The sequence below is a fragment of the Aricia agestis genome, chromosome 17, assembly GCF_905147365.1.
Source record: "Aricia agestis chromosome 17, ilAriAges1.1, whole genome shotgun sequence".
Taxonomy (NCBI): domain Eukaryota; kingdom Metazoa; phylum Arthropoda; class Insecta; order Lepidoptera; family Lycaenidae; genus Aricia; species Aricia agestis.
Genome location: NC_056422.1, coordinates 918,446 through 933,630, shown reverse-complemented (window position 1 = coordinate 933,630; position 15,185 = coordinate 918,446). Strand labels below are relative to the sequence as shown.

The 15,185-nt window shown below is 35.0% G+C and overlaps 4 protein-coding genes across 5 annotated transcripts; 2 read left to right on the top strand and 2 right to left on the bottom strand.

The window, feature by feature from the left end:
- Positions 1-1,081: 1,081 nt before the first annotated feature.
- On the bottom strand, positions 1,082-4,872 carry LOC121735202 (U5 small nuclear ribonucleoprotein 40 kDa protein). The gene is made up of 6 exons (XM_042125931.1): positions 4,685-4,872; positions 4,471-4,597; positions 4,053-4,256; positions 3,452-3,694; positions 2,298-2,476; positions 1,082-1,319 (listed from the first exon to the last, which is right to left on the bottom strand). The coding sequence occupies exons 1-6, from the start codon at positions 4,799-4,801 to the stop codon at positions 1,140-1,142; spliced, it is 1,050 nt and encodes a 349-aa protein (XP_041981865.1). The 5' UTR covers positions 4,802-4,872; the 3' UTR covers positions 1,082-1,139.
- Positions 4,873-5,346: 474 nt separating this feature from the next.
- LOC121735207 (nucleoside diphosphate kinase 6-like) lies at positions 5,347-6,378 on the top strand. The gene is made up of 3 exons (XM_042125938.1): positions 5,347-5,679; positions 5,791-5,951; positions 6,108-6,378. Exons 1-3 carry the CDS (start codon positions 5,471-5,473, stop codon positions 6,248-6,250), a joined length of 513 nt encoding a protein of 170 aa, XP_041981872.1. The 5' UTR covers positions 5,347-5,470; the 3' UTR covers positions 6,251-6,378.
- Positions 6,379-6,820: 442 nt separating this feature from the next.
- Positions 6,821-8,551, bottom strand: LOC121735204. Its single transcript, XM_042125933.1, has 4 exons — positions 8,323-8,551; positions 7,653-8,225; positions 7,318-7,476; positions 6,821-7,019 (listed from the first exon to the last, which is right to left on the bottom strand). Exons 1-4 carry the CDS (start codon positions 8,354-8,356, stop codon positions 6,859-6,861), a joined length of 927 nt encoding a protein of 308 aa, XP_041981867.1. The 5' UTR covers positions 8,357-8,551; the 3' UTR covers positions 6,821-6,858.
- On the top strand, positions 7,013-14,732 carry LOC121735205. 2 transcript variants are annotated; one of them, XM_042125936.1, is made up of 7 exons: positions 7,013-7,124; positions 9,740-9,904; positions 11,601-11,825; positions 12,128-12,197; positions 12,311-12,397; positions 13,222-13,319; positions 14,454-14,732. In XM_042125936.1, the coding sequence occupies exons 2-7, from the start codon at positions 9,774-9,776 to the stop codon at positions 14,536-14,538; spliced, it is 696 nt and encodes a 231-aa protein (XP_041981870.1). In that variant the 5' UTR covers positions 7,013-7,124; positions 9,740-9,773; the 3' UTR covers positions 14,539-14,732. The 2 variants fall into 2 exon arrangements, with proteins under 2 accessions (XP_041981870.1, XP_041981869.1); XM_042125935.1 differs by lacking the exon at positions 7,013-7,124 and adding an exon at positions 8,670-9,226.
- The last annotated feature ends 453 nt before the right edge of the window (positions 14,733-15,185 follow it).

Below are 15,185 nucleotides of genomic sequence, written 5' to 3'. Positions count from 1 at the left end.
ACTTGACCTTACCCTTTGTTACAATAGGATTAGGATTCAAATGTAAAAATCATGTATTACTTAAATGTAGATTAATTTTTATATTGTTAAAATGTTTACAAAGAGCTTATAATGATTATAAGAGATTTGTAAACTGTGTCTTCTCAATCTGTTAGTCTATCATAAAAACCAAGGTACATATTGTAAATAAATTAAAATTGTATGTAAAGTACATCTCATAATCTTAATTTTATCTGTAAGAATGTATTATACTTAAAATATGTTTTATGAAAATGTTGGTTGTTGGTGCTTATAGCTGTTATAACTATACAGTAACACCATGTAATATATATTTTTACGTAGGATGAACAAATTAAATAAAATGTTGTGACTTACACACAATTTTTTTTTTATCTCTAATTGTAGTAACATTATTCTTAGTTGTTTTTTAATTACTACAAATAAAAAAAATCCCTCATTAATCGATATTTATTTACAGTAGAAAAGTTCTATCTATGACAATATTTTTAATGTCTACCTTAAGTCTTAACCTTAATTTTTGTTAATATGAGTTAATAACCTAGTCAATTTTAAAATTAGGAGTGAGGACTGTTCTTAATATAAAATGAAGCTGGCAACAAACAGGTTTATCCACTAAAGTACTGAGTAATATTATATTGCAACATTGGTGATGTTTCAAACAAGAATGTTATTACATTATTGCTGCTGAACCAATTTTAACGAAATTTGATATGGAGATACTATGACCGGTATAAATAGTCGGTACTCGGTACTCAAGATGCGTCTCGGTCTCAAGACAAAATTTGGACCAATCATAGAGCCGAACCGCGTCTTGAGACCGAGATGCATCTTGAGTACTTACTGACTATTTGTACCAGCCGATTAGTCCTGAGATAGACATAGGATGATGATTATAATTATATAAAAAAACTCATCCTGCGCCTGGCTATCGCGATCAACATCCATACTAATAATATAATGCTACAAAGAGAAAAGATACTTTGAGACCTGACTCCCGGGAAAGGTCATAATATAGGATACTTTTTATCCCGGAAAATGTAATAAGTAAACGAATTTTGGCGTAACAGTGTTCTTTCTATCTAGTTTATTTTTTATGAACAATTATAATGTATCAACTATCAATGCTCAATCTCTCCCAGATATATCTGTTTATCAGCCGACGCAGAGAGCACTATAGGCTCTGACTTATGGAAGTGGACGTCGGTGACGGCGCCATTGTGTCCGGGCAGCGCGTATATCACGCGTCGGGACGTCGTGTCCCAGATGTACACTAGCCGGTCTGAGGAACCAGCTGCGACCTGGGGATGGAAGATGGACATATTATAGTTCAATACATATTATGTTTATTGCCTTAGTAATTGGCATAATGTGGTAAATATGAGGAACAACCGCTGTCGCTATTGCGAGGGGTTGCGATTTCTACACATGATGGCTAGGGAAAAAAACTTAACAATAATGGGCTACTTGACCTACTTTTTTTTCATGCTAATCGCTTCTTAATCACACATTTTCACAAAATAAACTAATATTTTAATATTTTACACAGTAGAAACCCATAAAAATGTTGATTGAAAAATATGCCCTATAAATGGCGCCGAAAACACTGTCCGCCATAGTGTGACGTCATACGTTTTGTATTTTAAACTCTCTATGAACATTTTTTATGTGCTAAATGCACGAGTATAAAAGTGCCCAAAAATCATAAAAGAATTAAATAAGAAATTAGAAATCATTTGAAATTTTGAAAACTTTTGGAGAAAAGTTTTGGCCATTTCATTTCCCGTCTACAATAAATAAAACATCAGTTTTAAATATTATTTAAAACTGATGTTTTATTTGAATTATTCAAGAAAATATATTTTACAAATCTTTCTAGGCTTATTCTTATTATTTATTAATTTTAAACTTACATTAATCGAGCGCGATAAATAAAAGATATTAAATTACGAGTCTGATGACGTCACATCCAAATTGGAAGTACCGCAAAAGCGTTTTCGTCAGTACAAATCCTATTTTCATAAAATCATATTTTCAAATCGACTTTATTTTTATCAATCATAAGCTTTTATTTGATGATAAGGGTGAAATACGGTTTCCTAGGCCAAGTTCTACTAGAAATATGCATTTGTTCAATGAAATTGAATATAGGTCAAGTAGCCTATTATTATTAATGCCAGTGTGACAAAATATTGAAATTGGAAGATCAGAAACTCATAAAATACTATTATCATCAGTTTATTTCTGCACTAGGAATATCTTTTACAACAAACACTTACCTTGGAGCCATCTGGCGACCAGGCACACCGGAGCAGGTTCCTCTCGAAGTTATGATGGTGCCCAGTGAGGAGTTTGACGCAGCGCTCGGGCGGCGCGAACGGCCGCACATCCCAGATACGGAGAGTGTTGTCCATCGCGTTGGACACTAAGTACGAGCCGTCGTAGGACAAGGCCATGCCTGGAAAACAAATTCATACTTATTTTGATTTGTCTGCTTAATAGGCATGATGACTATTTTTTTTTCTTATCAGTAATTGAAAGACACTTAAAAAAATAGAAACATCGTTGAAAAAATGACTCTGATAGCTTAAAAATTCACCAAGATATGACAATTCAAATATTTCATGAAAAAGACCTGCCCGAAACGCTCCACACAAAGTGCTACGAAAGTATGACATCAGTCTTTCGTAGTTTGTACGCATCGGGAGACAACTTTGTTCGACAGGGATATTAAATATTGCGTTTATGAAAGTGGTTTCATAACAAAAGTTGCTTCCAATTGCATAAGTTATCGAATTGTATACAAATATTAAGAAATTTAATTGAAAAAAAAAAATCGAATTGAATATCCAACTTTGAAGGCGCATAACAAAAAAAAAATACAAATGCTATCAAGCTGAAATTTTGGGAACACTTATTTTTTATCATGATTTCTTTATTTTATTAACAAAATTCGCTAATCTTTGACCTTGTCATCATCCCTATTATGACTTATTTGAACATAATGGACTGGGCATTTTTGGCGTTCTATGAAGATGGATAAAAGGCCAAAATAAGTTTTCACTTGGCCTCTTTTGTTTACAGTGTCATTTTTAAATTCCTTAAAAATTAGCAGTTTGAGATTTAAATTTTAAGTTCTACTGGGTAATCAGTATACAAGATATTATAGAACTTTATTATAATGAGTTCCTTGTGTAATAAAAAAATTAAACCTATAAGGCTAGCAGTCATCAGCACATCAGTTTTAAAAAGGCTTTCACGCCTCTAGTCCACCGACGCTGCAAACTGCGAAACAGCGGCGCGGCGAACCAATTTACTGTCTTATCTGCCACAAGACAGTGCGTTATATTGCATCTCACTCTATTGCTGTTTTGCATAGTCCTCGCAGTTCGCAGCGTTGGTGGACTAGAGGCGTTAATAAAAAAATACTGACCAGTGATAGTATCTGTATGCCCTTTGATTTTGTACTCTAGTTTATTGCTTCTAATATCCCACACTTTAATCACATTGTCGATGCCACCGGAAATGATTTTCTCGGCTGTGTCATTGAAGATAACTGATGTGACAGGGAATGTGCTGTCAAAGGAAGCAATAGGGTTTCGTTTCCTGGCATCCCATAGCTTGATGGTGTTATCATCTGATGCTGACACTAGAAGCTCGGGGCCTCGTCTTGCTCCTAAAAAGTAAATTGAATATTTTGCAGCTTATCTCTTTTGGAAAATTAATAATGTTATTGTTTAGTAAAACCGTACACATTAGCTATTTTATTGTTATCGCGGCCCACCTGGGCTGCTCGGGAGTTGAAGCAATAAAAAGAAGCCCAAGTCAAACAAATAAAGATTTAAACCAGTGTAGGACCATTTTATATAGAAATATACAAGGTCTAAGCAAGGAATTTCAAACAAAAATTTTGGTTGCTATAATATTATAGTACCTAAGTCTACTAATAATATACTAATAATATTATATTGACTTAGGCAGTAATTTGAGATTATTATTTAAAACATTAACAATATGCACAATGATAATGTTACCTGAGACTGAATTAACAAAATTAGCATGTCCCTTTAGCTTCTTGATACGAGTCCCTGTAGGGACGTCCCACACAGCAACAGTGGTGTCTGTAGCACATGTGTACATGTGTGCGCCGTCCGGTGAGAAGCACAGTTCCATGATAGCCCCAGTGTGACCTTTCATCACCATCACATTTTCGCATTGGCCATACACATTCCATAGAACTGAAAATTTGTTTGTTGTTTATTATTTCTTGTTTTAAATTGTTATCTACTACTACTTTAACTTTATAATTTTTACATCTTTGCTTTAAATTTTATGAAACACATCCCTATTGTCAACAATTTACATCTTGCCACATTTTATCCAAACTAGTATTGTACTGTTGTAAGTCCTATTAATTAAATTTTAGTAGACATTAAGGCATAGAAAACATACATATCTGTCTATCGAATCCTGCAGAAGCCAAGTGTTTTCCTTCAGGGTGGAACTTGGCTGTGAAAATCTCTCCTTGGTGGCCTTCTAACAGCATAATCGGAGCGTACAAATTAGATGTTCTGGGGACCTGAAAGATTCCGTTTACAGGTAAAATTTGATATAAACATCATCTTCATATTATTTATGCATTAATTAGGAAGTATTTAACACTTACTGATGAGGTTACTACGGCCTTTTCTCTTGTACCCACAACAGAGATTTCATGACGAGTTTTCTTAGCAGGCACTACTGAATACTCCTCGCCTTTCCGTTTAATTTCTAATTCAGGCATTTTTAATACGGTTTATTATGATATTTTTGAGAATAATTTTTGTATTTTTCACCGCATCAACACGAAAGCTGTATTTGTTTTGACTTTAATTTTTTTTTGTAATATTAGCAGGCAAAAAGTGATTTTTAAGATTCTTGGGAGCAGCAGGCCAAGGAATTCAGATTTCAGAGTCAAAGTTTGACTTAATATGTTCCTTCATCCTTGGTTCCTTGCAAAAAACATTTCTATCAAGCCCTTATAGAAGAGTCGTTGAATAATCAACGAATTTTATTATAAAATTATAAATTGAAAACAAACGAACTTAAAGAAACTTTTAATCAGAAAAACAATAAAAACAGAAAATATTTAATCATGACATATGAGTTGTGGGCTATGGCAATTAAGCTTTTAATTAAAAAAAAAAAATCATAGACTTCGTGGCTGTCAACGTGACAATGTCAATTGTCAAATCAATTTTGAATTTTAAAATGTCAACTTTCCAATTGAGCCATAAATAAAAAGAAGAAGAAGAAGAACTTTCCAATTTCCAAAATATTTTTTTATTCTTCGCAAAAATCTAGAAGTTCGTAATTATCATGAATGAAATAAAAGAAAAGGGATCTACAGAAGCCTATTTCGTATAATGTTATCATAATCCTTACTAGTCAACCCTTAAAACTGTACTAAAAGATGACGAAATTACAACTAACTTTAGCTATTATAAAACCTCATGCTGTGAAGAACCCTGTAGCATTATCGTACATAAGAAATGTTATAAAAAATACTTTTATTGTGGTGAAAACAAAGAGTATTTCATTGGATGCGGAAAACGCGGGAAAGTTCTATAAGGAACACATGGGAAAATTCTTTTTCAATAGACTTGTCACTTTTATGGCTAGGTAGGTGAAGGGCTTACGCCAAAAGAAGAAGAAGAAGATTACTTGCTTCTACTCTCATTAGATGAGTTAAAAATTTAATCTAAGTATATCTTAAATATAAATTTGTTACAGTGGAAAAATAGACCTGCATATAATTGGCCATGCTAATGCAATAGAACTGTGGCGACAGATCTTGGGGCCCACAAGGGTGTATAAAGCCCAGTATGAGGACCCTTTCTGTTTGAGGAGTATGTTTGGGCTCTCCGATACCAGAAATGTAGCACATGGCTCAGGTATATAATACATTTAAATGTACTTTTTCCCAAATTAAATTGCTTTGATTGGAACTAGAAAATTAGCTATCAAGCAATCCAAATACCGTAGCTGAAATTTTATAGAATAGGCATTCAAAAAACAATTATCTCATGCATCATACTCATCTTTTTCAGATTCGGAACAATCAGCAGTGAGGGAAATTAAATTCTTCTTCCCTGATTTCTCCTTCTACGACTGGCACAACATTCACGAGGAGGGTTATAGAAAAGGACCTGTAGTTTTCAATCCTAATTTGTTCCAGCATGTTAAAAAGTAGTTTTTGGTTGTATAGGAATAATCAAAAATAGTTATTATGTCATGTTGATTTGTTATTACCAGAATGTACCTGTTATTTATTTCCTAATAGTTTATTATTTCCTAGATAAATGAATGTTTTAGAAATAATTTGTTTTTATGTACTATATTTTGCTTAATTTTTTGCATAATTTGGCATTATTTAGTTCAGTTTTATAAGTTTTACATTACTCCGTCAGTTACCTGCTAGCAAAGCTTTGAGTTTACAATAAAATGGCATTAATAACTTTTAAAATTTATTCTAAATTTGTACACAGTTATAAAATATTGGAATGTATTGATAAAATTATTAATTACTTTATCTAAACTATCAACTAGAATTTATAATAAAAATACTTTTCGTTTTTGACTTTACAAAAACTATACAGAATTTTACTATTAATCACAGTTTAGTAGAGATCTGATATTTTATGAGTTTGTTTCACAATGCACTGATAAGCATCAATCAGTTTGCTTAGGTGTATGTTTGGTCTCTGTCACTCTGTATAAAGTAACCAGGAACAAAACAGGACAATAAGCTAAAACACACTTATATTAGGCATTGTGAAACAGTCTCTCAATAAAATTATTTTATTCACCAATCTTCACAAATACTTTGGGCCTGGAAAACACTTTGATTCCTTCTTCTAATTTTGTTAATTGTTTTTCAAGCTCCATCTTGCGAGTTTTCATTCTTAATGTGTCAGTTTTTACTGGCAGTTTGTTTAGTTCGTTTACTAGTTCTGCAAAACCTGGAAATAAAATAAATAATAATAAATAAAATTTTATGCAGCACAGAAAGAGTATCCTTGGAGATGGACATAGAAAACCTTATAATAAAAGGCTGTAAGCCTATTGTAAGTAATCTGCAAATTTTTATTTTCTTCATACAGCAATATAATATACAGAATGTAATATACTTGCTTTACAATGTTAGTTTGGTCCTGTGGTAAGTTCCCAAAGATCTTTTATTTGTACATTTCCAGGCAAAATATAGCCTTCTTGACTCTTGTAAATGTAATGACTATTCCAAGGCAGTTTGAGACTTACTATTTCTCAGCATCCTCAGTGTCTCCTTCCTCTCGCTATCTGGTAGTGTCACATGCCCCGGCGGGCAGAAACCGTCATCATCAACCTTCACACCCTCCAACTCTATTGCCTTCTCCTTCTTTTCACGAAGGTATTTCGGTAGCACTCCCTTTTGATAACCTGTAATGTAAAATAAAATATATCAATAATAAGTAAACTGATTACTTACAAACATTAACCATGTCATACAAATGCAACTACTTTCGACTTTTATCCACTTTTTCTGACAAGGTACTGTGACAAAACAATTATGAAATTAACAATTTTTATAAATCGACAAAGAAATAATTGTTTACCTGGTGGTAAGTATGGGTCTTTATTATTCTTTTCTAAAATAGCAGTAACTCTACTCCTGTTTTGCTCATCAAACATTTCATCACCGTGTTTGAGTGGTGAGTGCAGCGGTGATGGACTCTTCTGCCTTCCTGAATCTCCACTCGCTTTAACCTTATCGCTGTCCTCTTTAGAAAATAAAGTTGTCAGTTTTGTGCTCTCGGAAAATCTGTCGGAGAGATTAGACTCTATTGTCTGGCAGCCGATGTCCCGGAGTCGTCCTGATGATGAGTTTGAGGAGGCCCCTTCATCAATAATCTCCTGGTTCAAACGACGCATTTCTTTACGCTTCAAGAACTCAGCCATGTCACCTTTCTTTATTCTTATAACTTCGTTTTGCTTTTTGTCCCCATTCAAAAGAGGTTTGCTGGTTCTACCTGAAGATGATGATTTAACTTTGGGCAAAGCTACCGGGTGTGCAGGTTTGCGTATATTTTGAGATGGTCTGTTCTGAGTTAGGTCTTCTTTTGGTTTATTCTGTATTACCTTCAGCTGCCTCATATTTTCTTTGATGAAATTCTTTTTTTGTTCTTTTTCTGGAAAAGTATAAGATAACGTTATAAATTGATAGTTTATATAAAATTGCAAGCGATAACATTTTCATTATTTAAAATGTAACGTATATTTACTTACTCGGTTCGGGAAAAATACCCTTTAGTGTGTACATTGTTATACACTTTTAAACACTGTAACAAGAAAATATACACTCATTCTATAGTTGTGGTAAACGACGTTAAAACGTTTTCTAAATATTAAGAATTTTCTCCATATTACACAAATAAGAAAACAGCAAAAATGCACATTCGACTAGTTTTCGTTCTGTTTTCAGATTTTTTTTAATTTGACATTTTTGACAACTTGACAACGATACTGGCTGTTGGCGCCATAGATTATAAAACGAGTTTAAAATTATTGTAAGTTGTAACAAAACCGTTAAAATAATACATTTTCCGTATAATAAAGTAATAGTAAAAGTGGTCAAGGTCTATCATTTTGTTTACTGTCAGTACCAATTACCTAGGTGATATATAAAACTATCCTGATAAGATACCGTACTGCGTAACTTTGTAATGGAATCGATAATATCATCAATTACGTGTTTGGCACCGGCAAACATAGGTACCGTAGGGTATAATATCCAATTTCTTTACCCTCCTTAGTAGTCTGCAGAACTGGTAAATTTCTATTGTTCAGTGATGCTGATGACTGATGAACTTAAAGAAATAGGTCATTTCCTTTAAAATTTTATTGTCCTACAAACGGAAAAAAATACGGCATTGTCAAAATGACAGTCTAATAACCTCCTAAGTTGTAATTAACGAAAAAAGAACGGAAAAAAAACCCATAGGTACTTGCCTTGTATTAATGAATGATGGCACCTGATGGCACTATCAACAAAATAAAACATGACTAGCGAAATAAACAAATCGTCACATTCTTTCAATAACTTGAGGCTGTCCAGACAAGTGAAAAGATCACCAACGGACAAACCTAAAACACTGGTGGCATTGCCTGATGATATTCCAGAGTCTACATGGTTAGTACTTCTATAGACTTCGACCACCTACTACGACTGGTCATTGGAATAACCTTTATAATTGTCGAAAGTTTTTTTAATAAAATTAGGGGGCAAACGAGCAAACGGGTCATCTGATGGAAAGCAACTACCGTCGTCCATGGAAACTCTGAACATCAGAATCTAGTTGCAAATGCGTTCCCGGCCTTATAAGAGGGAACACGTTTTCTTTTTGAAGGTTTGCAGGTCGTATTTATCCGGAAATACTGCTGGCGACAGTAATTATTTCCAGAGGTTTTCGCTGCCTGGCTGAAACTTGAAACCTGGCTAAAAAAGGTTGGGCTAAAAACATACTATGGTAGACTGCTTCTCATCAAGGCCGATGACGATTGACGAGTTGCTGTCTTAGAAAAAGTTTCATAGTCAGAGTGTATTTATAAAGTATTTGTAAAGTTTCAAAACAGAAAAATAAATCCTATATTTAGGCGAGAGCTAACAGCTATTTTCTTCAAGCCGACGATAAAATAATTTCAGGGTCGACATTCTAAATAGTGAGGAGACAGAGCTGATGATGCTCGGTATAAGAGAAGACATTATAGACCAGGCGATGGACGTGTGCTACGAGAGGTATATGGAGCAACAGAAGTTCGCGTTCACAGCGCACTGCGCCGCGGAGGCTTGGCTGCAGATCATAGATTGGTATAATATTAATCCTACTAATATTATAAAGGCGAAAGTTTGTTTGGATGTATGGATAAATGGATGTTTGTTACTCTTTCACGCAAAAGCTACTGAATAGATTTTCATGAAATTTTACAATAATATAGCTTTAAATAAATTATACATCAGAATAACACATAGGCTACAATTTTAAATGACTTTCAAAATGGGGGAGGCGTTATGTTTCTTTTTTTATGTTCAACGATTACTCCACCGTTTGTGAACCACTGGAGCAATTTTTATGTTATTTGGCAGTTGGCACAGATATAGAGTAGACCACGTGAAGGGACATAAGCTATTTTTTGCGAAAAATGTACGGTGTCGGTAAATTTCCTAATTTATGCGGGCGAAGCCGCGTGGGACATCTAGTGTTATATAAAGACGCACTTAAACATATTTTTTTCCGGGAAAAAAGTATCCTTTGTACTACCCTAAGACTAAAGTTGCAAGCGGCTGCAATTTGGAATTGTCTTGTTTTAAAATATGTGTGCATGTATCATTAATGTAGTTGCAAATAAACTTTATTATTATTATTATTATTAAAGTATATCAATCGAAACATCAAAATCGGTTCAGCGGTTTGACTGTCAAGACAGACGTCAGATAGATAGGTAAGTACTAAGTAGGTATACTTTTAAATTTTGAACCATTGCTATTATATTATTATACTAGGTGTCCCGGCAAACGTTGTTTTGCTATATAAAGTGTTTCACCCATATTATTTTATTGAAGTGACTAAATAAGTATGGCAACGACCATCGCGGCTATCCCGTCGCACAAACAATGGTCGTCGTCAGTCTCGAATGGGCATTGTCCAAAAAAAATCACATGTACTTTTTATATTTTTTTTCGTTAAAATAGGGTATTTTAAGAATATAAATTAAATAATTTTGAAATTCATTGGCTAGTTTTTTCTCAATACATTTTTAAAGTTTCGCTCTGACGTCATCATCGGCGGCCAGTAATTGACCTCTGCAGTATGTTTTTCCTTTCAATCTTATTTATAATGGCTGGTTCGTCAAATGCAAGTTCTCATTATGTGAAAGCTGATACAAGAAGCTTACCAAAAGTTCGAAACGTAATGTTGGTCGAATTTATTGCTAATTTAACGCCATTGAAGGTCAAACAATGGTTAAACATATTTGTTCAAAAATATAAGTAACTAATGGGTATTTTTTTCGTTTATATACAGAAAAACGATCACTGACCTTATTCCTCGAAATGTTTTTGTAATGAACAATATTAAAAAAAATGGACAATCCCCATTGTAATAATTTGCTATTATTTATTGAACAAATGCACTTAGGGAGTGCATTGCAGTAGCCGATTCTCAGACCTACTGAATCATCATCATATCAGCCTATAGTCGTCCACTGCTGGACATAGGCCTCTGAATACTATAAAATACTGAATATGCAAATAAAATTTGGTAAAAATCAGTAAAGCCGTTTCGGAGGAGTAGGTACGGTGACTAACATTGTGACACGAGAATTTTATATATATAAGATTTTAAATATCAAGAACAACTCTTTTCCTTGAGTCCAACATAGTAGAACATTTTTGTTTGACAATAATATATGGCTTCAGTCTCGCTGAAGCTTAAGAAACATTTCTACTGGTTTAGTTTACATCTGTCCAAAACAATTTCTACATCTCTCGGAAATTCCTCAACAAGGTACTACTTTCGTCACGACCCAGGAGAAGAGTCGTCGGCTTATCCCCCCGCAGACATCCCCAATCGGGAGCTGTCCTGGATCCCGGACGATATCCCTGAACCCTCGCCTAAAGACACCTGGTGCAGGCACGACCTGGAGGTCGGAGAAGCGCAGGAGGAGGCTTGTTACTGCTCCTGCTCCTCGTCGGATATGGTTGTAGGGATACAGAAGGACGAGGAAGGAAGGTAGGTTTTGTTTTCAGCATCACAGGAAAATTTTCCGCCGACACGGAGTGTTATGCTCGGCCGAAATCCACTAGTTATTTCGGAAGTGGTTATAAATGATGTCGCATACAGTTATAGATACTAGTGCTATTCAGGATGTGCGCTGTTTGGTCTGCTACAGATGAAAATGCGCGAAAGTGCATGATGATCCCCAAGCGGCAGCCGGCTGCCGCATAACAATTAAAAATCTATTGTGCCTGCAATACGGGCACGATAGAGTTGTTAAGCAATTATTGATGTAAAATGAAAATTGTGTTTCGCAGGATCGGTGAGACCAAGGAGGATGAGGAATCTTGTGCATGTGATAGCAACATAGCTGAAAGTAGCCCATGTGTAAGTATGTATATGGCTGTGTCGGCTGCATATTAACTTACTAGGTATAGAAACGATTGCGATTTTTGCATGAATTAGAAAAAATAATACTGAAACACTGTTTTTTTTTTCAGGAATGCAGCTTAGAAAAGTCGAAGGATGGTGAAGCAGAAGCCAGCTCGTCCAACAGCAACTATCCCAACACAAGCGTTAGGAAAATGGTGAGCATCATACCACCTATCTACACGTCTTTTACACTACTTTTACACTCTCACAAAGATGAATAGCTGACTCGTACTGGTAGGCAATAGTCAGGCCTCTCCACATCTCCACGTCACGACGTCGTCAACGTGGAACGGTGCGGTAACGTGGCACGGTACGTTGACGTGACGTGCAAAGTTACGTCTGCGTAACGTAAAATGCACATCACGAAATAGCAACATTGTACGTCGCCATGCCCAGTAAAACTGCTACATTCTTCACTAGTGGTCTAGATGTGGACCACACAATACTTATTCTGCTTTTGCTATTGCTAAAAACGGAGAAAGAGTAGATAAAAGACGTGCATATTTACGTTACGTTGACGTAGATTTACATGTCACGTCAACGTACCGTGCCACGTTACCGCACCGTTCCACGTTGACGACGTCGTGACGTGGAAATTTGGGCAGGCCTAAGTCAAAACTCTGCAGCAATAATATTTTCATGTAACTACCCAAGAATACGAATTTCTCTAGGATCTTTATATCCTCATTTCCATAACCTAATGAGTAATGACTTATATTTCAGTGCCCCTTCCTAGATTCGAACCATGGTTTATCACCTATTCCAGGGGTTCCCAAACTAGTTATTTTCTCTACTGCCCACTTTGAAGAAAATTATGTTTTAGCGCCCCCATTGTTTTAATAATGCATCCAGACGAAATAAATCACACCCCAAGCCTCTACACAACTCCCCCATTTTTTATGGGTCCCGCACCCCCCCTTAAGACCTTCAGCGCCCACAAGGGGGCGTTACCTTGTTAAAGGCTGGCCTATTCTTTCAGGATTCTTCACCTCACGGGCCGGTGAGCTCGGAGTGTGGCGGTGGAGACTCCAGCAGCGGCACCAAGCCTACGAGGACGAAGAACATCTTCAGTCGAAGGTACCAAATACATACTTCAAGTAAACACTGCCTTTGTAAAAAGCATTTTCTTACGATACTGTTTACTTTTCTGCTATTATTGGCTATTTTTAACCGACTTCAAAAAAAGGAGGTTATCAATTCGACGCGTATGTACGTAATATTTCCAGATCTGCCAAATTTTCGTATATTATGTTAGTCATTATCAGCGTCTGAGCAAATGTGCTAAATTTCAAAAGTGTTTATAATATGTATGTATGTATGTATGCATGTTTTATGCTTGTGTTCGCATATCTCTGGGACTACCATTCCGATTTCAGCAATTCTTTTTTTTTGTTCTAGGTATTGTTCAACTTAGGGAATAGTGCAAGTTTCATCAAAATCAGTTCAGTAATTTTGGAGATAGAGAGTTTTAAATCTCAATTTTGAAGTAGGTTTTATCTTTTTTAAAATACAGTTATCGCGAATATCTTTGCAAATACTGCAGAATAAGTTTATGTTATTTTTAAACATAATATTTAGCATGTCTACAAAAACTTTGGTCAGCTTCTATTGTATTAAATCTACACTACTATTATAAAGAGGAAAGATTTGATTGTTTGTTTGTTTTGAATAGGCTCCGAAACTACTGGACCGATTTAAAATATTCTTTTACCATTGGAATCCTACATTAATTCTGCTGAACATAGGCTAAATTTTATTTTGGAAAAAAATAGGGTTCCGTAAGATATTTGGGATTTTCGGACGCAAGGTGTAAAAAATCAACCAGAAATGGTACTTTTTTCGCGTACGCTGCCTAAACTATAAAAGATAGAACCATAAAATGTCCTAAGTATTTGTAGATCTTTTAAATATCTACAAAAAAGTCCGCGACACACTATACCTATCTATGTTGAGTGAGGTACAATAACCATTTTTTAATTAAAAAATCTTGAAATGTTTTTGGACTACATTTAAATGCCTTTATTTTACTCATGCCATTAATTCTTATCAAAATAAATTATTTAAAAATCAATGTCCACCCGTGCGAAGCCGGGGCGGGCCGCTAGTCTGATATACAATCAGAAATAATAGACAACGGCTATCCAAAGAAAGTCAATCGAAGGTTTTATTTAATAATGAAGGAACTGTAAACTCATTTTATTTTCTTTACAGTACTTTGGGACGATCGAAACAAACTCTACCACCCATTTCAGCTGTGCGACCGACTCAGATAAGTTCGAAAACGCGACGAAAGTAGATTTGTAAGATGAAGAAAGGAAAAAACTCCTGAAATTTCTTCAGAGGTTCGGGACATTTCACAGCACTGAAATTATAACTGCTCTTATATAATTATAAAATGAGTTGTAAGATTCGAATCAAATGTTGATGTGAAAGGAAAGGAAATTTTCAGTGCAAATTGCAATATATCATTAGTCCAGTTTTTGGGATATTATATTTTTTCTTTCTTTGTATCCTAACACTTTTAATCCTTTCTATATTTACCTTTGTTAAAATGTTCTCACTTCCAATAAAACCCAGCTCATAAAGTATTTTATTTCTTACTTCCCTTCTAAACAAAGTGTACAATAGTTCACTTGTCTATTGTACGATTGTATGGTCGATTGATAAAAATAAGCCGTGGTTCTTATCAATTCCATACAATGGGCCCCGTGGTTCCCAAAGGGTTCCCTGGCCCTTCAAGCACACGTGCATAGGGCTATGTGACCTGGGCGAGTCAGTGACCTCAACTTATTCAAATCTTACGCGGATTGTGGGGTATATAAAAAACTATTATCGATTCTGTACGACGTTGTAAGGAAATTCGTAGGGTTGTCAGTTTTCTTTAGATATATCATATAATACGAATATTTTAGTCAGTTTCAGTGAATTGATAACTTAAATCTA